Source organism: Podarcis cretensis, assembly GCF_951804945.1.
Source record: "Podarcis cretensis genome assembly, chromosome: 1".
NCBI classification, from domain to species: Eukaryota; Metazoa; Chordata; class Lepidosauria; order Squamata; family Lacertidae; genus Podarcis; species Podarcis cretensis.
The window spans coordinates 100,804,336-100,828,320 of record NC_137170.1 but is presented as its reverse complement, the minus strand read 5'-3'; the positions used below and the strand labels follow the sequence as shown (position 1 = coordinate 100,828,320).

Here is a 23,985-nt window from a genome sequence, read left to right as displayed (position 1 = left end):
GCTCCCGCTGCTCGGTCCCAGCGCCTGCCAACCTAGCAGTTCGAAAGCACCTCCGGGTGCAAGTAGATAAATAGGGACCGCTTACCAGCAGGAAGGTAAACGGCGTTTCCGTGTGCGGCTCTGGCTCGCCAGAGCAGCGATGTCACGCTGGCCACGTGACCCGGAAGTGTCTCCGGACAGCGCTGGCTCCTGGCCTCTTAAGTGAGATGGGCGCACAACCCCAGAGTCTGTCAAGACTGGCCCGTACGGGCAGGGGTACCTTTACCTTTACCTTTTACCTACTTAAACATTATTGCTTCTCTCAGTTTACACTGCTTTCAGGATATTGAGTGGCAGTCAACCAAGTTTTCCTCAGAGAAGACCTAACAAAGGTAATGGACCTAATTTAGTCATCTTCTGCAATTTTAGTGGGTTGACTCTGAGGAAAACTTAGCTGAATAGGATAGCTCAGCTGGTAGACTCAATTTCAGGATTGTGGGTTTGAGCCCCACATTGGATGAAAGATTCCTGCATTGAAGGGTGTTTAGCTAGAATGACCCTTGTAGATCTTTCCAACTCTACAATTCCATGATTCTATGAATATTACACATTTACTGGAATGTTTTCCTTTCATTTTCTGTAGAAATATTTTTGAGATGGAAAGTTCATTAGTTCAGAATAGTTCAGATTTAGAATAGACACTCATCAAATTCTTTCTGTGACTAATAAACCAATACAGAAATGGTTTGTGGCTGCTCAGTAACCATGAAGTGTATTTGGCATGCATTCCTAGATTAAGACTAGAACTACACATGAGTTGCAAGCACTGGTGCGAGCATCCAATGGATACTTCAGCAAGAGGTAATTTGAAAGGCCTAAATGCTAGGAGAAGGAGCGCTTAACCCTTGTCCTGCTTTCTGTACCGTCCCCCGTAGCTTCTATTCTTGTTTCCACGGGTATATTTGCCTTCACAAATATGCATTTGATACTCCACAAGGATGCAAATCATTTGGAGGCTGATGTGAAGGGGGAGTGATCCTGCTTAGTGCTGGGCCCTTGCTTTGTGCAACACTACAAAAGTTCCCAAGAGCCAGCTGGTTGTCAGGCACTTTGGGAGCTGCACAAAGTGATCTTTGGGCAAGCTCCACCCTTACCAGATGTAAGGTGCATGTGTATGGCTTTGTGGGCCAAATGGGGAAGCCTGGCAAGCCAAGAGGGATACACAGACCACGGGTCCCTCATCCCTGCCGCAGATGCATGGAAGTCACTTGTGGAAAGCTGACTCCTCTGCCAAGCAACTACAGCTCAGCTGGTTAGAGCATACTGCTGATAATGCCAAGATTGCAAGTTTTATCCCTGTATGGAACAGCTGCACATTCCTGCATTGCTGAGAGGTTCACTAGATGATCCTAGGAGTCCCTTCCAACGCCACAATTCTGATCCTGTGACCCCTGTTCTAACTTTTAATGCACTGTTGTATTCTGTATTATCCTTTCTTTGTAATTTTTTTTTTAAATCAAGTGAGCTTGAAATGATGGGCAATAAATTTCTTATTATCCGTTCGCCATTTTGTGAGGCATTGTGGGAGCTCTTGGGTCTGGGAGGAGAAAGAGAGAAATAGAGTTGTTTACATATCGTGAATCAACTCCTCGGTGGGACTTAAGAGCGACAAATGCAAAAATTTACGATGGATAAAGTGATGTTATCTACGAAGGAGATATATGGAAACCATCTGGACTTAGTGGAGGAACGGGAAATCCACACACAGGATTATTACACTTGCTATCGGCTTAAGGAGACTAACAGAAGAGATCGTAAAGGAAAAAGAGAAATTATACGAACAAGATATGATGTGGCAACACCAAGATAAGACTGGATAGAATTATGAACTTTGTTTGGACTGATTGGGACTGATTTGGACATTAACGCAGTAATAAGAAGATGATCTGAATTCCCCTTTGGATCTTGAAGTATGGGTTCCCCCAACAAAATTTAAAAATTTGGCTTTGTAATTCGGAATTTATATGATGTGATTTAATTTGATGTGATTGGCCAGTTAATAAAAATTATTTAAAAAAAATAAATAAATTTCTTATTATCATCTTAAATCAAATGAACTTTAAGCACAAAGGGCACAACAGTGAGAAGTGACAATCACCCTTCATTCACTTATGAGTTTGTGGAAGTGCTCCACTTATGGCCTCGTTTCCTTCCTTCCACAGTTTATTTGTTTGTTTTAGCTTTCTATGGAACCTTTTCCGGCAGCTGCCGTTGCACGAGGCAGAACATATTCTTCACCATGTCTCTTGTCATTCAGTCTTGTTCTATCGTTGTTTTGCTATGTCTTTAATTTTAAATAAAATGCATTCAGGTTGAAAGTGGATGTTGATTGTTGGTGTAAACAAATATAGCGCTGGAGCAGGGCGGTGGGGGGGGATGTTATGTAAATCACACATCTTGGATTGGCTGGCAGCTGAAGTGCAGAGATTTCAACACTTTATGCTTGCTGACAAACAACCACACTGTGATTATGCTATCCAGACTCTTGCAAGCAAAATGAAGAGGATGCCAGAGCTGACAGCAAAATGTATGATTATGCATCAGTTACTGTACAGGCTCCCTATATTCTGCTTGCTGAGAATTCCATTATTCAGCATCCACACAGGGCCAAACAACAAAAGCTCTCTTAAAGAAAATGCCTTTCATGGCAAATTATATATCAGAACAATATTTAGCCATACTTCAATTTTAAAGAAATAACACTACTTGAACATTGATTTATTACCCTCTTAAAGCAGGGGTCAGCAGCATAAGGCTTTTTCTCTAGCCTATGGGTTTTTCTCTCCCTGCCCCCCGCAATGTGAAGCTGTGGGTGGTTTTTTAAAGAGGAAAACATACACAATACTTTTGGCGTAGGTTGGAGAAACATGGCATATAGGCTTTACAATGCTTATCCTTCTTATAAAGTCTTGGATTTTAAAAAATAAAGACTGGCATAAGCTAAACAGACATTTCTTAAGTCGAAGTAATGCACAATTATGACATAGCGCTGTACTTTTCAGTTAGGAACCCATGACTTGCTAGCTCAGTCAGTCGAGTGTGAGACTCTTAATCTCAGAATCATGGGTTCAAGCCCCACGTTGGGCAAAAGATTCCTGTATTGAGGGGGGTTGGACTAGATAGCCCTCATGGTCCCTTCCAACTCTACAGTTCTATGATTCAATGATTCTAATGATTCAAAGACTTCTTTCCATCAGAGTAGGCCTACTGAAATGAATGGATGTGTGACTAACTTCAGTCCACTTATTTTAAGGGGTCTGCTCTGAGTATGACAACCCATAATATGCTGATACGTGAAGTAATAACCATACAACCTTTTGAAATATATATTTTTCAATTTAAAAAAACCCTCCAAAATTGAATGTCTTCTTTTGCAAATATGGTTGTTGAATAATTGTTAATGAAGAATTATCTGCAGAAATATCAGAGAAGGGTGTTTTTTTTAACATCCTTAATACATTAATACATTAAGGATGTGAGTCACTAGTTTCACAAATCACTCCATCTAAAGTAAGCTAGTTGGAGGAAAATTGGTAATTTCTGGTTGGGATTCAAAGTATGAGGGGAAGTTTTGCAAGGTGAGCCCCACCCTACATTAATGCTCACTATTTTAAATTCCCCACATTTCCTAGTGTATCCAGCATAGACTTGTAGAGTTGCAAGGTACTTTGAGGGTCAGCTGGTCCCACCCCCTGCACTGCAGGCATCTCAACTAGATCATAGCATCGATCAAGTGCAATGTGGCTGCTAGCTTCACATGACTACCCAGGACCATCATTTTGGCTTATACCTGAAGACAGTTTTTTTGCACTTTGAAAAAATAATCCCTCAATGAAGGGTATGTTGGAATCTTGAAAAAGCCAACATTGAAGCCTAAAAAAGTAGTGAACTCATTAGCCTTAAAAAAACAACAACCCACAAATAATAATAACTTGACATTTGGATGATTGTATTTCATAACAGCTCAGTAGTGAAAATAGCAAATCAAGTGCACCACAATACCACTGAACGACTTGTCTCACAATTTTGTGGGGTTTGTGGTTCTGAACATTCTTAATATCTGTTCACATACTGCATGAGGTCCTTTGGGGAGGTGTCAATCAGCTGTTAGTTAAGAATTCTGGTACCTATCTTTCTTTTATACAATGTACCTCAATCACTTTAGTAACACATCTTCTGATAAATGATATCAAAGAATGGTATATTATTTTCACCAGTTGTGGTTAAGGGCTGGTCATATTTAATATAAACTAAATGAGGTTATTCACCTGTTGAAAAAGGTATGTACCTTAGCTATGGATCCCTTTACTAATGATGTATTTTTCATATGATTCTCTGCTGACCTAATCTGACCATTGCCGTTTATAACACTTTCCCCTTGAAAATGCATCAAGAATACATGTTGTCCTATCCTACTATTCAATCATTTATCATTATTTTTTGGCATTAACACCTAGCAGCTGTATCTGATACATTTGATTGTTTGGCTGGTTAAGAACATATCGCTAGGAGGTACTCTTTTGCCTTTCACTGAGGTGGGATAAATTGTTGAGGTCAATTTACCAACCTCTCGGGGCAAAGAAATCCAATGTTTCTAAAACTGTATCTTCCTAGTCAGCACTGCAGCATATTCCTGTTCTCCCCTTATCTCCAGTATTGCTCAGGCTATGTGATGACAGGTAATTATTGTCCTGGGGCTAAACAGAATCTAAATTATAGTTTCAGGAAAGGTTAGTTAAGTACATGGACTTTCAGTTCTTCTGAAAGGGTCCAGACAAAGGGAAAGGGCTTGTAACTGACACCAGGAATCTGAGTTAATATTCTCCCTACATAAGATTCCTCATTTTGTTTCTTATAGCTAAAATGAGAGGTATTAAAGTGAAAAACCCTGTCCTTTTGTGCTAAATTATGGTCTAATGGAAAGGGTAATCTTATTAAAAGATATAAGATGTTGCAGTATGCAAGAGAGATGAATCACGACATTCTTAGCATACTGTGTAAAGCTCAGCATTAATGGTGTTCAGTTCTTTGTCTACCTATTTCCAGTGCCAGTTAGATCAAATGGCAAAACTTGCATTGCCATTGCCAACCTAACAGACCATTAATACCATAGGTAAGGTAAAGGACCCCGGACAGTTAAGGGCAGTCAAAGGTGACTATGGGGTTGTGGCACTCATCTCGCTACAGGCTGAGGGAGCCGACGTTTGTCCACAGACAGCTTTCCGGGTCATGCGGCCTGCAAGACTAAACCGCTTCTGGCACAATGGGATACTGTGAAGGAAGCTAGAGCTCATAAAAATGCTGTTTACCTTCCTGCCACAGCGGTACCTGTTTATCTACTTGCAATGATATGCTTTTAAACTGCTATGATGACAGAAGCTGGGACAAAGCAACAGGAGCTGACCCTGTCATGCGGATCCAAATCGCCAACCTTCCAATTGGTAAGCCCAAGAGGCTCAGTGGTTTAGACCACAGCGCCACTCGCGTCCCTACTTTAATACCATAGAAAGTTAGATAGATACTACATGATGATCTACCTTATCTGGAATGGGCAACTTCAATGTATTATGTGGATATCAGTTATGAATTTTCAATGAATAACAGACCAATCCAAACATCCCTTATGCTGGACTGAGGGCAGGGGATGGATTAAATGGAGGCACTCCCCCTTCCACCCACAAATGACAGCCGACAGAAGTCCATTACTGGGGCAAGAAAATGGTCCAGCACATCCACTGCCACAGCTGCAGATGTAGAGGAGAAGTAGAGCTATGTGCTATCAGCATTTTGCTGACAATGTACTTGAAAACTCTGGGTGACCCCACTCAGAGGTTTCATGTAGATCAGGCATGTCCAGCAGGTAGATCATCAGTAGATCAATAGCTCCCCCCCAAAAGCTAATAATAATAATAATAATAATAATAATAATAATAATAATTTATTTGTACCCCACCCATCTGGCTGGGTTTCCCCAGCCACTCTGGGCGGCTTCCATAGAAACCAAAAATACACTAAAATATCGCACATTAAAGACTTCCCTGAACAGGGCTGCCTTAAGATGTCTTCTGAATGTCAGGTAGTTGTTTATCGCTTTGACATCTGATGGGAGGGCATTCCACAGGGCGGGTGCCATTACCGAGAAGGCCCTCTGCCTGGTTCCCTGTAGCTTTGCTTCTCGCAATGAGGGAACCGCCAGAAGACCCTCGGCGCTGGACCTCAGCATCCTGACAGAATGATGGTGGTGGAGACGCTCCTTCAGGTATACTGGGCCGAGGCCGTTTATGGCTTTAAAGGTCAACACCAGCACTTTGAATTGTGCTCGGAAACGTACTGGGAGCCAATGTAGGTCTTTCAAGACCAGTGTTATGTGGTCTCGGCAGCCGCCCTCAGTCACCAGTCTAGCTGCCGCATTCTGGATTAGTTGTAGTTTCCGAGTCACCTTCAAAGGTAGCCTCACGTAGAGTGCATTGCAGTAGTCCAAGCGGCAGATAACTAGAGCATGCACCACCATGGCGAGACAGTCCGTGGGCAGGTAGGTTCTCAGCCTGCGTACCAGGTGGACTTGGTACACAGCTGCCCTGGATACAGAATTGACCTGTGCCTCCATGGACAGCTGTGAGTCCAAAATGACTCCCAGGCTGCGCACCTGGTCCTTCAGGGGCACAGTTACCCTATTCAGGACCAGGGATTCCTCCACACCTGCCCGCCCCCTGTCCCCCCAAAACAGTACTTCTGTCTTGTCAGGATTCAACTTCAATCCATTAGCCACCATCCATCCTCCAACTGCCTCCAGGCACTCACACAGGACCTTCACCGCCTTCAATGGTTCTGATTTGAAAGAGAGGTAGAGCTGGGTATCGTCTGCATATTGATGGACACCCAGTCCAACCCCCCTGATGATCTCTCCTAGCGGCTTCATATAGATGTTAAAAAGCATGGGGGAGAGGACGGAACCCTGAGGCACCCCACAAGTGAGGGCCCAGGGGTCTGAACACTCATCCCCCACCACCACTTTCTGAACACGGCCCAGGAGGAAGGAGCGAAACCGCTGTATAACAGTGCCCCCAGCTCCCAGCCCCTCTAGACGGTCCAGAAGGATGTTATGGTCGATAGTATCAAAGGCCACTGAGAGATCCAGCAGAACTAGGAAACAACTCTCACCTTTGTCCCTAGCTCGCCGGAGATCATCAACCAGCGCGACCAAGGCAGTTTCAGTCCCATGATGAGGCCTGAATCCCGATTGGAAGGGATACAAATGGTCTGCATCCTCCAGGCGTGCCTGAAGTTGTTCAGCAACCATGCGCTCAATCACCTTGCCCAAGAATGGAAGATTTGAGACTGGGCGATAGTTGGCCATACTGGCCGGGTCTAAAGATGGTTTTTTAAGACCGCCTCTTTCAGCAGATCTGGGAATGTTCCCTCATAGAGGGAAGCGTTCACCACCCCGCAGAGCCCATCGCCCAGCCCGGCTTGCTTTTATTAGCCAGGATGGGCAAGGATCAAGGAGACAGGTGGTTGGTTTCACGCGTCCAAGCAGCCTGTCCACATCCTCGGGGGTAACGGATTGAAATTGATTCCATGCAACTTGACCAGACAGGGCTCTAGCACTCTCCCGCCCCAGCCCTGCTCCCATGGTGGTGTCTAGCTCCTTCCGAATATGAGTGATTTTATCTGCAAAAAACTTTGCAAAATCGTTGCAGGAGATCTTGGGGTCTTTACAAGGCCCCGGTGGTAAAGGTGGTTCTGTTAAATTGAGGACCACCTGAAAGAGTCTCCTGCTACTATTTTCTGCAGATGCAACAGAGGCGGTGAAGAAAGTCTTCTTCACTGTCGCTATCGCCACTTGGTAGGCTCGACATTGAGCTCTAACCTGTGTCTGGTCAGATTCGGAGTGAGTTTTCTGCCACCGATGCTCTAGCCGTCTCAACGAATGTTTCATCACCCTCAGCTCTGAAGAAAACCACGGGGCTGTCCAGGCTCCATGCAATCGGAGAGGGTGCTTCGGAGCCAGACAGTCGATAGCCCTGGTTAACTGCATTCCAGCAGGCCACCAGGGAATCAGCTGAAAGGCCATCAACATGGGATAAAGCATCCCCTACCACTCTCTGGAAACCATTTGGATCCATTAAGTGGCGGGGGTGGACCATCTGAATTGGTCCCACCTTCCTGCAGAGGGGAAGGGTCGCAGAGAAGTCCAGTTGCACCAGGAAGTGATCTATCTGACCATGGCACTTTCTTCCTCCCTAAAGAAGCTCAACAACTTTTACCTGAACCGCTGAAAAGGGGGTAGATCACTGCCAGTTTTTAACTGTGAGTAGATTGCAGTCTCTTTGAAGTTGGCCACTCCTGATGTAGATGTTAAACACAAGGGGGATAAAATTGAACTATAAGGCACCCCCCACCATTGAATGCTCCACAAGGCTGAAGAGTGCTCCCCAAGCATCACCCTCTGGAAATGACCATCCAAGTAGGACCAGAAGCACCACAAAGCAGTGACACCCACCCCTAACTCAGGCACTCCAGAATGATACCATGGTTGATGGTATCAAAACAAACAAACAAAGCACTGAGCGGTTGAGGAGAATTAACAAGGACACATTTTCCCTGTCTCTGTCTTGATAGAGGTCATCATACAGGGTGAACCCCACAAACTTATAATTCCTCAGTGGCTTCATAATCAACCCCTCTACAAACAGAACTATTGGAATTAACAAACTACGCGATTATTTAGGGGAAGCCATGACTGTTCAAAGTGGTATCATAGCGCTTTAAATGTATGGTGTGATTGTGGCTATCGTCAAATCTGATTGGATTTATGGCTTTGTGATTGCAGCATGTTTACCACTTGGCTGAGATTATCCATATCACTATTCTCAGGAACAGGAAGATCCAAACTATGCCACCAAAGCACTAGCAAAAAGTGACACATTAGGAGACAACAGGAATCAACATGGAAACAGAAAGGGGAGAATTGAGTTATTAGTTCAACCTCTGGAAAGCAGTAATTCAGCCTGGACATTTGTTTCAGTCCTAACAACAATGTACCAAGAAGTTCTGACAATTGTGCTTTTGCTCTTAAGCAGAAATTAAACAAAACAATTTATTGGAAACGTTATCTATACCACCTATTCTGCTTAATACTTTTCTAGTTAGCAATTCTTTTTTTCTGCTAAAGGTTATTTTTCCTCATTATCAACAACAAATTATTTAAAAAAATGGAAAAGAATTTTAAAATGGAACTCTCCATTTCCTGTGGCAATTACTCAATGGATTGCTTTTATATAAGATTTTCCCCTCTGGTAGGTAGGGGGGAAAATGAATTTTCATGATCTGTGGGGTCAGTATGTGATGCATTTCTGCAGGAAAGAAATCCTGAATCTTTTTCAAAGTCATGCTTGCTCCTGGGAGGATTAGGATAATTCAGTTTGTTTGCAATGTCTGATAATTTATTTAGTTTCCCAATGAGAGCCTGTAACATTTTGTTTGCTATTTTAAAATTGGAGTTTTTCCACCGAGGCCTAAAGTGGGATCTAGATTGGAGCTAGTTATCACCGACAAATGTTGAAGGCTGCCTTGTGGGTATTGAAAATGGAATTGTATTTAAAGAAAATTAAGAAATGGGAGAATGAGGCAATGGTGTTAGCAAAAGGAAGCAAGGGAGAGATACTGCATTGATGGCTCACTGTAAACTGACTTTACATATCAAGAATCTTCTAGTACACTGGTACCTCGGGTTAAGAACTTAATTTGTTGTGGAGGTCCGTTCTTAACCTGAAACTGTTCTTAACCTGAGGTACCACTTTAGCTAATGGGGCCTCCTGCTGCCACCGCCACCGCCACTGCCACCGCCGCCGCCGTGTGATTTCTGTTCTCATTCTAAGGTAAAGTTCTTAACCTGAGGTACTGTTTCTGGGTTAGCAGAGTCTGTAACCTGAAGCATCTGTAACCTTAAGCGTACAGTGTTACCTCAGGTTACAGACGCTTCAGGTTACAGACTTTGCTAACCCAGAAATAGTACCTCAGGTTAAGAACTTTGCTTCAGTATGAGAACAGAAATCGTGCGGTGGCAGCGGGAGGCCCCATTAGCTAAAGTGGCACCTCAGGTTAAGAACAGTTTCAGGTTAAGAACGGACCTCCGGAATGAATTAAGTCCTTAACCAGAGGTACCACTGTAAGTGAACAGGGACTCAGCAGATCCAGGGGGCTCTCCTCTTATTCATTGATTGCTAAGCTTACTTAGGAGTCTTTGGTGAAATACTTTGTGAAAAGCTTTTTGAAAGTATACTATGATTGTTGTTGTTTTACTAGGGAAGGATAAAATAACTCATTGTATCTTACAAAGCTAGATTCTGGAGTACTAGTCTTTAGTCCATCTGTCCCTCCTTCTCTCCTCTCCCAAGTTGCTAACTTTCATTTTTCAAATGTACTGGTATGGTGGTATTCTACTATGATAGATCTGGGGTGCAGAATAAGGCTGGATCTAGAAACATCAAAGAAGCATTTCAGTTAAATGTGTTGCAAACTTTGTATGACAAATTGCATTGGCAAAAACGGACCTTCACAGTGCCACCTGGTGCCACAGTGTTATAATGCATATACAGCGCATATAAAATGCCTTTTCTTTACCAATCTAGCTGAGTTCTAGGCTGCTGAAAGCCTGTAATGAAGCACAGAGGTAATGATCCACCAATGTGGATCCAATATATAGCCCCAAACTTCCCACTACCACCCTGCCCCATCCAGGTAAACTATGGTGAGACCAATGTCGGAAGCATGTCTCCATATCTGTCAGGGACTGGGCAGAGGAGGAATGGTGGAGACCGTCCCCCCTTCTCCTGAACCTTCCAAGGAGGAGGAGGAGGAAAACAGTATAGATTTACAGCAGGGGTTTATGGGAGGTCACAGCTCACAGGCAGATGAGAGGGAAAGTTGGGAAATCATGGGAGAGCCAGAGCCTGGTTAACATGTCATTAGAAAGCATTCCAGACCCACCCTCTCCCAGAACCTGGTGAGCCTTGAAAGTAGGAGAGCAAAGAGCTCGAAGACACAGGGCACTTATCAGCTCCCGTAGAAGTGACAAATGAGGAAGTGGGAGAGACGGAGGGGTGGAAATTCACTTGGGACAATGCCATTATCCAAGAGGCTGGGTTCTAAAGCCTCTCTCTGTAAATACTGAATTAAAAAGGATAGTAAGAAATCTTCCATTGTCTTTATACTTTCCTGGGCAACAGCCGGCAGTCACTGACAGCACCCTGACAATATCTCCAAGCCAACCCATGGACTGCAACTGAGTATCAATCTCTATGTATTGTAATATAAAACTCCTGGATCAGATCAGGAGTGCATTTAGCACAGTCCTTACTAAATGCAGAAAATAAGAATAAATAATATTTTGACTAGCAGGTGCACTCCAGAGTCCCAGGCAGAGTTCTGCTACTGGAAACGAATGATGCAATCTTGTGAGTAAGCCAATGGGAATTACTTTTGAGCAAGCATGCATTGCATTGTGCTGTAAAGCTGGAATCCTGTTCACATGTATTTGGGAGTAAATCTCATTGTAGTCACTGGGACCTTCTTCTGAGTAAGCAAGGATAAAATCAAACTGATAAGTTTATCACTAAGTCTATCACTTTCTCCAGTTTACTCATTTGTAATTTGGTTCCTGGTACATTAGGCTGCAGATGTTTGAGATAGCCAGCTGTGGCCACCATTATTATCTCCCCAAGCCACAGAAATTGCCCCACTTGGGCCAAAGGACTTTGAAATAAATGTTTGAAATAGTGTTTGCTTAACCATTTTCCCCTATCTTTCTTCTAACCACTGGCAATTCCAGCCTTATCTTGTCTGTTATCCTTGATGGATAAAATGCAAACGCATTCCTGAAATTGTGTGAAACTAATCAATTCTCCACCAGCTCTTGCTGATCCAGATGAATGCCTGAGAATATGTTTTCCAATCAGGAGGGGAATGGCTTTAACAAGAATTTGGCAATCAGCAGTAATAAGTGGTATTGGTCTGCCTACATCTGCCACTGAAGATTTCTTGTTTACTTTTTCAAGAATCATTGTAATTAATGTCTCCCTCATTTCTCTGGCGAAGCAGCTCTTATTGAAGGCTCCTTGAAATGTCTCTCGCACGCAGTGGACCTCAGCAGATTTCTAGAAGGATTTACTAAAGCTTTCAAATCCCAAAGTTTAAGACTTCTTCACTTCCAAATTACTTTTTGTCTTTAATTACACAAAACTTTGCCATCACAAAACTTGCAACAAAACCAAAACAAAACTTCTTTTTTTGGACAGGGGGAGTCTTGAATATTCCTCAGTCATTCCTCTTGTTTAACTATGCCACACTGCAGGTGTCTGTGATCCTATGTGTATGAATGGAGGAAGATGCATCAGCCCCGACATTTGCGACTGCCCATCTGGCTGGAAAGGAAAGCACTGCAGTAAACGTGAGTCGAGCTCCTTCCCATACAAAAAGACGCTATTTGTTTATCACTCAGGCCTGCCAGCATGAATTGTAATCTCTTTTAAATGCTAGGATGCCATATAGCAAATGATCTAGTTTTGCTGCTTCAGGACTTTGTGGAGAAAACAGTTTTATATATTGGCAATACAAATTGATATAAACATTTTATGCTTCCGAATAGAAAGATTAAAAAGAAAAAAAACCACCCTTCCCCTCTCTTATGCAGCTGTCTATCTGCTATGCAGATTTTTCTTTACAGAAATTCAGTTTTTGTAGTATTAAATGTGAAGTATTGATTTTCTGTTTTAGCAGCCAGACATATTTTGTTACATTTTATGGAGAAATGACATATATTTCAAATCCAGAACTATTTAAAGCCTGTAGTAAAAGCCTTTCTATGCCGATATATTCTCAAGGTCATCACAAGCACATTCATTCAGTGCATAATTTACACTGTTAAGCCTAACCACATTTGACTGCAGTTTACATAAAAAAAATAAGTCAAATAAGTCATCTGATCTGAAAATGTTTTGGGAAATAACTTCCACCCCCTTACATGGTTATTCATTATTATGATGCTGGCAGATAAGCTGAATAAATTTTAAATGAAGATAACAAACTGTACAGAAGACTTATTAATATACTGGCTTGACACATCGTATCTGTCTTGCTGATAAAACATTTCAAGATTCAGCACTGGGTTTCATTCTATCATTATTGCTAAGGCACAACACCTGCTATTCCTGAAGTTCTCAAATATTAACTGTGCCCCAGACAGCCAGTTAGTACCCTCATCACTCAAAAACATAGGGTGTTATCCAGTGTTAGCTATACTCAGAGTATACACAATGGAATCAAGCAACCTAGGATTTAAGTAATTTATGAAGAACATATGGATCTGACAACCCAAGTCAGACCATTGGCTCATCTAACTCAGTATTTTCTACACTGACTGCATACCCTCCAACATTTTGTCAAGGAAAACAGGGATGTCCTATTCCATAATAATAATTTTCCTCCTTAAACCCTGCTCATCTGACTGGGTTGCCCAGCCATTCTGGGCGGCTTCCAAAATATATGGAAACATAATAAAACATTAAACATATAAAATTTATCCATACAGGGCTGCCTTCAGATGGCTTGGGGGCCGGATAACTCTATACCCTCCAACATTTGTCCAATGAAAATAGCGACATCCTAAGGAAAAGTGGGATCAAATCAGAAACCAGGATGGCTTCTGTAAATCTGGGACTATCCCTGGAAAATAGTGACTGGCAGTGGCTCTCTAGGTTTCAGAGTTCTCTCCCAGCTCTACCTGGAGATGCCAAGCATTGTGTCTTGGACCTTCTGTGTAGAGAAGATGCTCTACCATTGATCTATGCCCCTTCCTCAACTTAAGCTAATTGATTTCTATGCTCTGAGTATTACTTCATTGGTTATCACCCGTAGTCCAGGATCAAGGTAGCACCTCAAGAGGCAAGCCTATACTTGGTCTTCGTTGAATATTGAAGGGGATGGGGCTCAGAAGTCCCACATAAGTCAGTCAAGGGAAGGCAGCATCTCTTCAGACTTGAGGCCAAAGCCATCACACCACACAGTTCCAGGAGAAGAAGCACCGAGCAAGTAGGTGATAGTATGCTTAAAAGCAGGGCAGCTTATAGTTAATGCTTGCTAGCTATTTTATATTGCAAGGATTTGTATTGTTTCATTATATATAATGTATTACTGATCAGCTGTTTTCTAGGTTTTTTTGTGTATCAGTTTAGAAATCTACATTGAAAGGTGATTCAAAAATATAACTAAATAATAATAATAATTAAAATGTGAAGCATATTCACAACCAGCTACTACTACAAGAAACTCATAAATTCCTACTATGGCTGGCCTCCCCATTTGGCATGGTCTGCATGCCATTCATTCTGTCTTCCTCTCAACCCAGGAGTTCTTTTTCGTATTCAAGCTCATTCATGAGGCTGGGTCTGTGTGATCTGCTTGTGCAAGTTTTTCCCTGACCTATGCCCCATACCTTTAAGCAGATCACGGATAGGACCCTGTGTACAGCCATGGCTACTTGCCTGATAGTGAATTCTTGATAATATCTCAGCCCAGATAAGGGGCAAAATCATTGGTTGCACAGAGGCAAGTTTCCATATAATCACCAGCACTGCTTACGTGAATATTGACTGGGAAATCCTAAGCAATTGCGCTGGCCTGATTGATGCATGCAGATTGTTTACAGCAAAGATACTGCCCCTCAGCACCCTTTAAAGGGCACTGATCTGGTTAAAATCTCATTTAATACCCACAAGTTTACTTTGAAATTAATGGATTACTCAGCTAATCACACCAATCAATCAATTAAGGCTTCAAGCCCTAATAGGAAATGAAATTTTAATGGCCAGGGAATCTGCCTTTGGAACAAATCCGTGATGAAACTAGCAGTCAGACTAACAGAGATTAAGGAGAACTTTCTAATCATGGAAATTTCAGAATGCTAATTGCCTCGTGAAGAATGCTCATTAAGCTCTTTTGAGATTCAACCATTTTGAAAATAATTGAGGGAAGCTAACACATGCCATTCACTTACGAACAATGGGGGCATCCTGCAGATCCTCTCATTTGCCTCTTTTCACCTTTTTCTTCTGTTCAGCTGTTTGCTTGCCCAGCTGCTCAAATGGTGGGGAATGTATCGGACCCAATGTCTGCCAGTGTGCGGCTGGCTGGGTGGGTCTCCTGTGCCAGATTCGTAAGTACTTGTTGCGCTTTGGTCATAGTTACGTTTCCTGTTTGCTTGCCTTTGCCCCTGGCCTGAAGACTATGCTATGCTTTCACTTGGGAAAAGAAGCAGGCTATTAATTAAAGTAACTGGAAAATGTGGTAAACAGCACAGACTTTGAAAAGGCTAATAATGAGGAGAGTGGATTGATTAGACAGTGTGGGAACCATGTTCATGTCAATCCCTAGCTTCTCCAAACTATAGTTTTCCCATCTGCATATTTGGTGATGATCGCAGGATAGGCTACAATGCAACTATGCTAAAGTAAAGGTAAAGGGACCCCTGACCGACTCTGGGGTTACGGCGCTCATCTCGCTTTATTGCCCAAGGGAGCCGGCGTACAGCTTCCAGGTCATGTGGCCAGCATGACTAAGCCGCTTCTGGCGAACCAGAGCAGCACACGGAAACGCCGTTTACCTTCCCGCTGCAGTGGTACCTATTTATCTACTTGCACTTGATGTGCTTTTGAACTGCTAGGCCGGCAGGAGCAGGGACCAAGCAATGGGAGCTCACCCCGTCGTGGGGATTCGAACTGCCGACCTTCTGATCGGCAAGTCCTAGGCTCTGTGGTTTAACCCACAGCGCCACCCGCATCCCACAACTATGGTAGACTATGGTAAAAACAACAACTCACAAACACTAACTGTGATGGCCTGGGAATCTGATTCAGAGGCTGAACCGGAGGAATCCCAGCCTGCACAGGAGTCCCCGCCTCCAGGGCCGGCTGAACTGGGGCAGGGCCTTGATTCTGAAGCGTCTGCACCTGTGCCAGATCCTCAGGAGCAGGCACCAGGTCCAGGTGAATCCACTCTGGCTCCGGAGGTGGTTGAGGACTCAGTGCCTACAGGTGAGTCTCCCCCTGGGTCCAGTAACCCTTCAGCCTCTCCTGAACTGCAGAGGCTCAGGGCAGAGAGGCGAAGGGAACTGGTTTCTCCCAGGAGGAGTGCTCGCCTTAAGGCCAGGAGAGGCGGGTCTCCTGGGGGCCGGGACCGCCCCTGCCCTCAGAGAAGATAAAGGCCAGTCAGCCCGGTCCCAGGTTGCGGGAGCAACGTCGTTGAAGAGCTGTTTCGGCCAGCATCCAGTCCTGTTCCCCCAGAGTTCCTGTCCTTGCCCGGTTTCTCGCTGTGGACCCCGCTTCGCCCGAGGAGGACTGTTTGCTGACCCTCAACTCAGGTCCTGGACCTCGCCCCATGGTAACCTCCCCCCTGGACCAGCACACTAACATAATAATGTCATAATATTCTGCTGGATCAGGCCAAAGGTCCATCTAGTCCAGCATCCTGTTCTCACTGTAGCCAATCAGATGCCTATGGAAAGGATGCAAGCAGGACCCAAGCACAAGTGCTCTCTCCCCTCTTGTAGTTTTCAGAAGCTGGTATATAGAAACATACTGTGTCTAACAATGGGAGCAGAGCACAGCCATCCAGAATAGCAGCCACTGGTATGTAGCTTTCTCCTCCACTAACCCAAAGCATTATTTAAAGTACAGCTCATACTTTAACAGAGCAGTAGATTAATTACAGATATATGTGTAGCTGGCCAGGTAAACTCAATCCCTGGTTAAAGAGGCTGGTGCTGAAAAGTTATGTCAGCAACAGTCACATTTCAGGGTGGAGAGCATGAACTTTGAAATGTATGCAAACTATGATTGTAGAAACAAGAAATATCTGATTTATTTCATTATACTGAATTATTTGTTCCAAATTTAATACACACACCTCCACAAGAAAAGGAATCCTAAGAAAGGATTGCACTAGAATCTTCAGTCCAAGTTGTGTCTTTCAATTTCTCCTTTCCCTGCCCTTCAAATGCACAAAATTAAATATACCATTTTTAGTCTTTGTTAGATCTGCAGAGCAAATGGCAAAGCCTATGCACACAAACTATCATTGCTGTAGGGGATGCACCTTATTATATGCACATTTGCCCACAAATTTTGTTGTTTAGTCGTCTTAGTCATGTTCGACTCTCCGTGACCCCATGAACCAGAGCATGCCTTGGAAACGCTCACTTTCTTCTCAAAGCTTCTCCTTTTTTTATGTCCATGGAGTTTTCTTGGCAAAATACTGGAGTGCTTTGCCAGTTCCTTCTCCAGGTGCCCAGAAATTAGTGATGCTAAATTTAGGAAACTTACTCCCAAGTAAGCATACCTGCTCTTGCAGCTTTCATGGTATGACAGAAATCTTCTTGGTAGCTAAGTATAAATTAGGAAAGCACATTTCTTTCATCCTCAGACACTATCTCTGTTTTTCTGCATAGAAGTCAAATTAAGTAAAACAAACTTGCAGTTTTTCATGTTGAACGGGTTGGGGGGGTGTAATCACGTTATCATTTCATGTATAAAGTACTTACATGGAGGAAATAATGAGTATCTATAGGGCTCCCCACCATAATGCTTCAGTTGAAAATAAATGGCAGATTGCTAATAGCAATACCAACACTTATGACCACCTGCTGGTTCCCCATGTTTTGATTGATTTTGCTTTAATGTTTCCTCCTGTTGTCTGACAGTATGCAGCATGCACACTTAAGAGAGAGAGAGAGAGCAAGCAAAATATTATTTTGGTTCCTCTATTAATTCTGCAAAAGTTCTAATCACAGCAAGTTGGCTTATCATACTTTCTTATTCTGTTTTGTCCAATATGAGATCATTCAGTTTTTTAAAAATAGTTTTGAATAGGTGAAAGCCAACATAGCTATTTCACCTGATGTACTACTCTTTGAGCAGTATAAATCATTTCACAGTGGGCACCACCAGTAAAGATCCTCACTTTGCATCTTTTATTTATTATTTAAAAGACTCCAAATATGACTATATAAAATTAAGAAAATTAAAACACTGAAGAGGAAAGAAGAAATATATGCTGGTCCAAATGTTCACTAAATGGGTACAGAGTGTTTAAAAATCTACAATGACAAATGAAAAATAAAGCATTTGGGGGTTATAAATCATTTCTATTTAAGATTAAACAAGATGTTTTAAGATTCTATTTTATTGTTTTTATTTATTCACTTACAGTAATAAATAACAGTAATCTTACTTTTCTGTATCCAAAGACAAAGCAAAACACAGATTAAAATCAATAAAATAATCATTTTACTTATGGAAGGTGAACCTCACAACAGAGCAGTATGCTAGCAGTACAAAGTATCAGGTTAAGAGGTAAATGCAGAGATGAAGCAATCAGAGGCTTTCTGAAAGAGCCAAGTTTTTGCCAGATATCTAAAAGGATAAAAGTGCTGTATTCTGATGCACCTCTTTAGAAGGTTTTCCAAATATTTGTCCAGTAAGCTTTTTACGGTAAAGGCCTCAAATGTTGAACAAAGTGTCCATAGGGGGATGCCTGAGAAAAAAGACTATCTAGTTGCCTAGATATTTAGCATCTACTCCATCACTTCTTAGTGCAACATGTACAAACCACACATGGTCCTATGGGCCAATAAGCCATGTGGACTGATTCAATGGGAGTTAAGGATTCCAGAACTTAAACCAGGATTTCTATGACCCAAGTATGGGATTCACTGTGGTGAGACGCTGAATGTGCAGTGTCTTAGTAGGCTGTGTGTGAAATCAAGAGCCTTGGAGCCTTCTTCATGCATAGTGACCATTGGGAGTTGTATGCACATCAGCTTCTGTAACTGGCAAGCAGTGTGAAGTATCTAGGTTTGCCAGGCTGGTATTCATCTTGGAATCCTGGCCTTTGAGGCTTGCCTGGACAAGTGTTCAGATTATGGAGGTGGACGTGTGGGAGCTCTTCATGTAATCCATTGGTTCTTTCCAATGTCAGGTTAAGACCCTCCTCTTCTAAAATCAACAGCTACATCTTCCACTTGCTGCAGTTCACAGTTCATTTTCCAATTTCCAAAGAGGCTTTTTTTTTTTAATGAAAGGGGTTTGGCACAGTGGTGGCTGACTTGACACTGCCATGGCTGTGTTGCCAGTAATGATTCCATTCCCTTTGGACTGGCAAATATCAGCACGGGGGTCCTCATTCGGTATGCAGCTGCTGAGGGCACTCATTCGCTGTGTCTGACACTGCAAACTGCTGTGTTTGGAAACATCCTAGGAATTAATTAGAAAAATGAATGAAGCTGAAATAATGGGGAAATCCTCTTCACTGACCTCCCTGTCATTTATGCTGGTTATCATCTGTTCTAATATAATATTATTGAACACACACTAGCTTTCTCATTTGCCCTTCAGGAACAGTTTCGTTCCATTCACATGTCAAATCAGCAGCTTCATAATTTTATGAACCTTTTGCTGCCTCTATCACTTTTATACTCTTGCTTCCAGATTTTCTATTCCATTTATACAAGGAAGGTAACATTCTCAACAAAGGTTGTTATTTGCATGAAAATTACTGCTCTGTTCTTTTTAGCACACAGGGAAACTTTTTTTATATAGTATGGTGCATTTATTGATTATAATTTCAGCACAAACTTGGCTTATTAAACAGCACTCCTTGCCAAGACGATAGAGGATAATACCTGTGTCATTGTTAGTGTTTAGTGGTTTGATGTTCCTTGTAAATGCATTTATGAAATATTCATTTAAACCCCAGCTATGTTATTATCTTCTGATTTCCATTCCAATTTTCTTCTGAAATGTTTTAACTCTCCTTGCAATAATACGTGGGGTAGAATGGGAGTGTGTTCTACTTGAGTATTGAATTATTATTATTTTGCTAGTTATTCTTCCCTTTAACATACTGTGCCCCATTAGCTCATTTAATTTCCTCACCTCATGTGCAAGATAGTTCTTTGATATAATGTAATACCTATTGTTTTATTACATCTTCTAGGCAGTGGAGTTTCCCCTGGTCCGTTTTTGTGCATCCAATGTCTTATATCTCAGAATTCTATTACATTACTTCTGTAATACGATAAACAGCTCCGCTCCCTGTAAGCATATAATTCTATACAACCAGGTTGACATATTCCATCTGGCATAGAGCTTCTGTATCCCTTAGAACTCTTAAATGGACTTGTGATTTATTTTCCCTGTTATTGCATCACTGCAGTGGTCCAAGTTGCACCTGTGGTCTTCTGCCTTTCTCTGAGCTCTTAAGAAACAGAAGGCTTATCGCAGGTGCAAGGTATCCATCTGTGTACAAACCAGCAAATTCTAATCAGAGCTCAAGAAATGCTGTATGAGACCAAACGTTTATGTAGTCTATCATTCTGGGTACAAGAGTAACCAGCCATATGCTGCTGGAAAATGTACACGTTCAGGTGTGGTGGGGAAAGGCTTTCTTATCTCTGTGTGAACAAAAATTCTATTTTTAGCAACAGTCTTTTATACCGCTGATGTTCATAAACATTACTAATCTTTAAAAAAAACAAAAACATGTACCATAGCATAATGACTAGGAATCAACTGACTATTGAGTTAGTTCCATACACCAAAGACGTATATTGGAGCTGAGAGGATGTTGAAAAGCAGTTTGTGATAGGGCACTAGGTTCAGCTGTCCAAGGAAGAAAGTAATGAAAGCTCCTACATGAGCTAAAGCAATTCTTTGGATTCCAGACAATGATCATTGCAAGATAGGTAGTGATAGCTAGCAGAATAGGATGAATATATGGATATATGGATAAGGATAATGCCATCTTGGCTAAGCAACTTACAAGGGTGTGTAAGATTTTCCTCTGCCCTGCTCATTTGGATGAGAACTTCAAATATGCCTCAGTTCTGCACAACAGTGGCTAGTGCAGTTGTTCCCTGGAAGGCTACCTCTGGTTCATGACACATTCTGGTAATGACCTTGAATTCCACTTTTCCTATTCAGTGGCACACAATGGTAGAAGCTGGTCACCTTTCAGCAGCAGCGGTTGGTTCTGGTGGTACAGGTAGGGTATCTTTGCTCACCTGCCTTCTGAGGTATCACTGCCAATTCCTGAAAGGGAGGGGGAGGAGGCAATGGGAATATAGCTCAAATTTAGTGCTCATTTCCATGTTCTTTGCTTCCAGAAAAAAGCTCACCTGCAAATAACATAGAAATTATTGCTAAACTTGCACTGTATTTCCAGACATGGTTTTTACATTGTGTGAAAACTCAACTATCATGTGGAAATTAACAGCTAAAAAAGGTTGGGGAAAGGGAATAAACTGGTATGTGAATACAGACCCAGTAACAAATCTATAACTTTATTGTACGACACAATAAAGAGAGAGAGAGAGAGAGAGAGAGAGAGAGAGAGAGAGAGACTGTATTTTGCTAGTGACTTCTGGTATCTTTGCCACACAGACAGGCTATTCAAATAACATTGTATCAAAACAACATTGGCTATAATCAGTATAAGTTCGCTGCTAGGAAAGATTTTGTTGTTTAAAAAGAAATTACAGAAATTTCAGCTCCTGAGATCTAATTAAAATAATAACATGACATGTGTGTTCTTGGACTAGTGCCTTTTGAATTGGCTGTTCTCTTTTTTCTCTGCCAAAACAATGTCATAGGAGCACACACTGCTAATTAGGAGAGGAGAAAACTGGCTTGAAATCAGCAGTTCTGTTGCCTTAACTTTTATGAAGGCGGGAAACATAGCTGGGTTTTAGCGGAATACCACTCAAACAGAAGCAGGGGTCAGTCACACAAGTGATATGATGCATAACTTTAATGAACTGATATATCTTTTAGATTAATAAAATAGCTTGCCAGCATTAGAAAATAAATTATATGTCCAGACAAGCTTGAAATGGTGAACTATATTACTTATAAACACTTCATAATCCTGTTTATTTATTTTTACAAAGTGGTGATATTTCGAAAGGTTATTTATCACATTAGACTAGATGAACTAAAGCAAACTCATTTCATCCTGTATAGAAGGTGGATTGTATGCTGCAGTGCCCTTTCCTGATCATCTGTCTATAGAATTCAGGGGATTATGCAGATAGTTTACAGATTTGTGCCAAGGGTGTAACCCAATCTAATCCATATTTGCTTGTGATCTTCTATCCAAACATGGCCCATCAGCCATTGATTGTCATTTTCTTCTTGACAGAAGGGGGAGTCTGCAGTCTAGGTGGGTGTGATGCAGTAATACTTGAGAGGTCATTCTAGGACTTTGGGTCTTCCTGCCTCATTGCTCTAATGCAGGCATGTCCAACTCCCAAGAGACTGTGATCTACTCCCACTATAAAAAAAAAAACTGGCAGTGATCTACCCATTGGATTAACCAAAGTTGTTGAGATTTTTTTTTGGGGGGGGGGCAATGTAAGGGACAAGCATGATGAAAGGAACTGCATACAGCATGTTTAGCTCTGCTCCAAAGGTTCTGCTGTTCCTTCTGCCCCCAACATTGTTGTTTGCCCAGGGCTCTCTATTGCCCAGGGAACTTCCCTGCCTAGAAAAGTCCCTTTGGTGCAGGCATTGTGCTGCAGACATGGCAACAAGGTGGGTGGGAGGGGCAGTGGAAGTTTGAAGATAGGACTGAATTCATGACCCTTCATCCCTCTTCACTGTGCTTGCCATCTATATGTGGCTATGATTTAGGAAAATGGAAGAGATTAAGCATTAGCCAGTGTATAATGAGTGGGGTACTCCTTTGTTCATCTCAACAGAATGTGATTGCACACCTGTAGCACCCTGCTTGTGGTTAACGCTTAGCTGGAATGAAATATTCAACGCAGCAATAGAGAAATTAAAATAATAATTTATTTGTCAGACAAATAAATGAGAGGCACAGTGGTATATGGTTACCAAGCTCCGGCCTGCCCTCCTGCCATTCTGGCCAGCACTTATATTTCCTTAATCCAGCCCCCTTGCTCCTCCTGTGGCTGCCTCTGTCCAATCAGCCTGGTTGAAATTCCTATTGGCTGTTTGCCAGAACCAATCACAAAAGATACACCCATTTCCTTTTGCCCTTTTATGGGAAACAAAAAGCTATACATTCTTCTATCTATAAATGACAAATAAGTAGTAATATATCTTACATGTGTCTCAACAAGGAACCTTAATTACCAGCTCACCTCTTGCCCTCCTTGCCCTATTGCCCTCCAAAACAAATGGTTTAATCTTAAATTTTTATCTTAAACAGATGTCAAGGATCTTGAGTTCACATCATCATTGAAAGATCTCCTTCTCTTGGAGGTCTTTAAACAAAGGCCTGACAACCATATGTGTGCTCTAATGATGTTTCCTGCTTGGCAGGGGGGGCTGGGCTGATGGCTGATGGCCCCTGTGATCTCTTCCAACTATATGAAATAAGAATCTAGCATAAGGATTTAACATTTCTTAGCTTCTAATTCCTTTGCATAATTACATTTAAGCCAATATATTTAATACATAACATAGATAGCTTTTTAGAAGAATAAACCTTTTCAAAGTAAAAAAGGAAGGAACAGTTTCCAGCCTCAAAATAAGATAGGAAGAAACCTATCTTCTCCAGCCAAGCCTTTTTCAGTGCTCTTGACCTTTCAACCTTAGGAAAATATGGCTCAAGTTTAATGGGAGGCACATGGTTTTATTTTACTATTTATCAACTCTTAATTATGTTTTTCTCTGCTTTTTTATCTTCTGTAATATGTAGGGTCAGTGTAACCTTGGCTGTCAGCCTGTAATTCCCTTTTTACGACTTTGAGAATTGTTTTCTGCTATAAATCAGGGGGGCCCCTTGTCCAGGAGAATAAACATCTTGCCAAGGTTCTTAGGCAGCTGGTCTTCTGCCTGGCATGAACATTTGAAAATCTTTAAGCTC

The 23,985-nt window shown here is 42.1% G+C and overlaps 1 protein-coding gene and 1 long non-coding RNA gene across 2 annotated transcripts in view; one reads left to right on the top strand and one right to left on the bottom strand.

Moving 5' to 3' along the window:
• The window catches only part of LOC307226379 (von Willebrand factor D and EGF domain-containing protein-like), a 201,864-nt gene that overhangs the window by 166,933 nt on the left and 10,946 nt on the right, over positions 1-23,985 (top strand). Inside the window, exons 27-28 of the mRNA XM_079995170.1 lie at positions 12,395-12,490; positions 15,158-15,253. Coding sequence (XP_079851296.1) covers positions 12,395-12,490; positions 15,158-15,253 — 192 coding nt within the window. The remainder of the gene's footprint in view (positions 1-12,394; positions 12,491-15,157; positions 15,254-23,985) is intronic.
• Positions 20,733-23,985, bottom strand: part of LOC307226582 — a 131,162-nt gene continuing 127,909 nt past the window's right edge. The window contains exon 5 of the long non-coding RNA XR_013843504.1: positions 20,733-21,182. This is a non-coding gene — a long non-coding RNA (uncharacterized lncRNA). The remainder of the gene's footprint in view (positions 21,183-23,985) is intronic.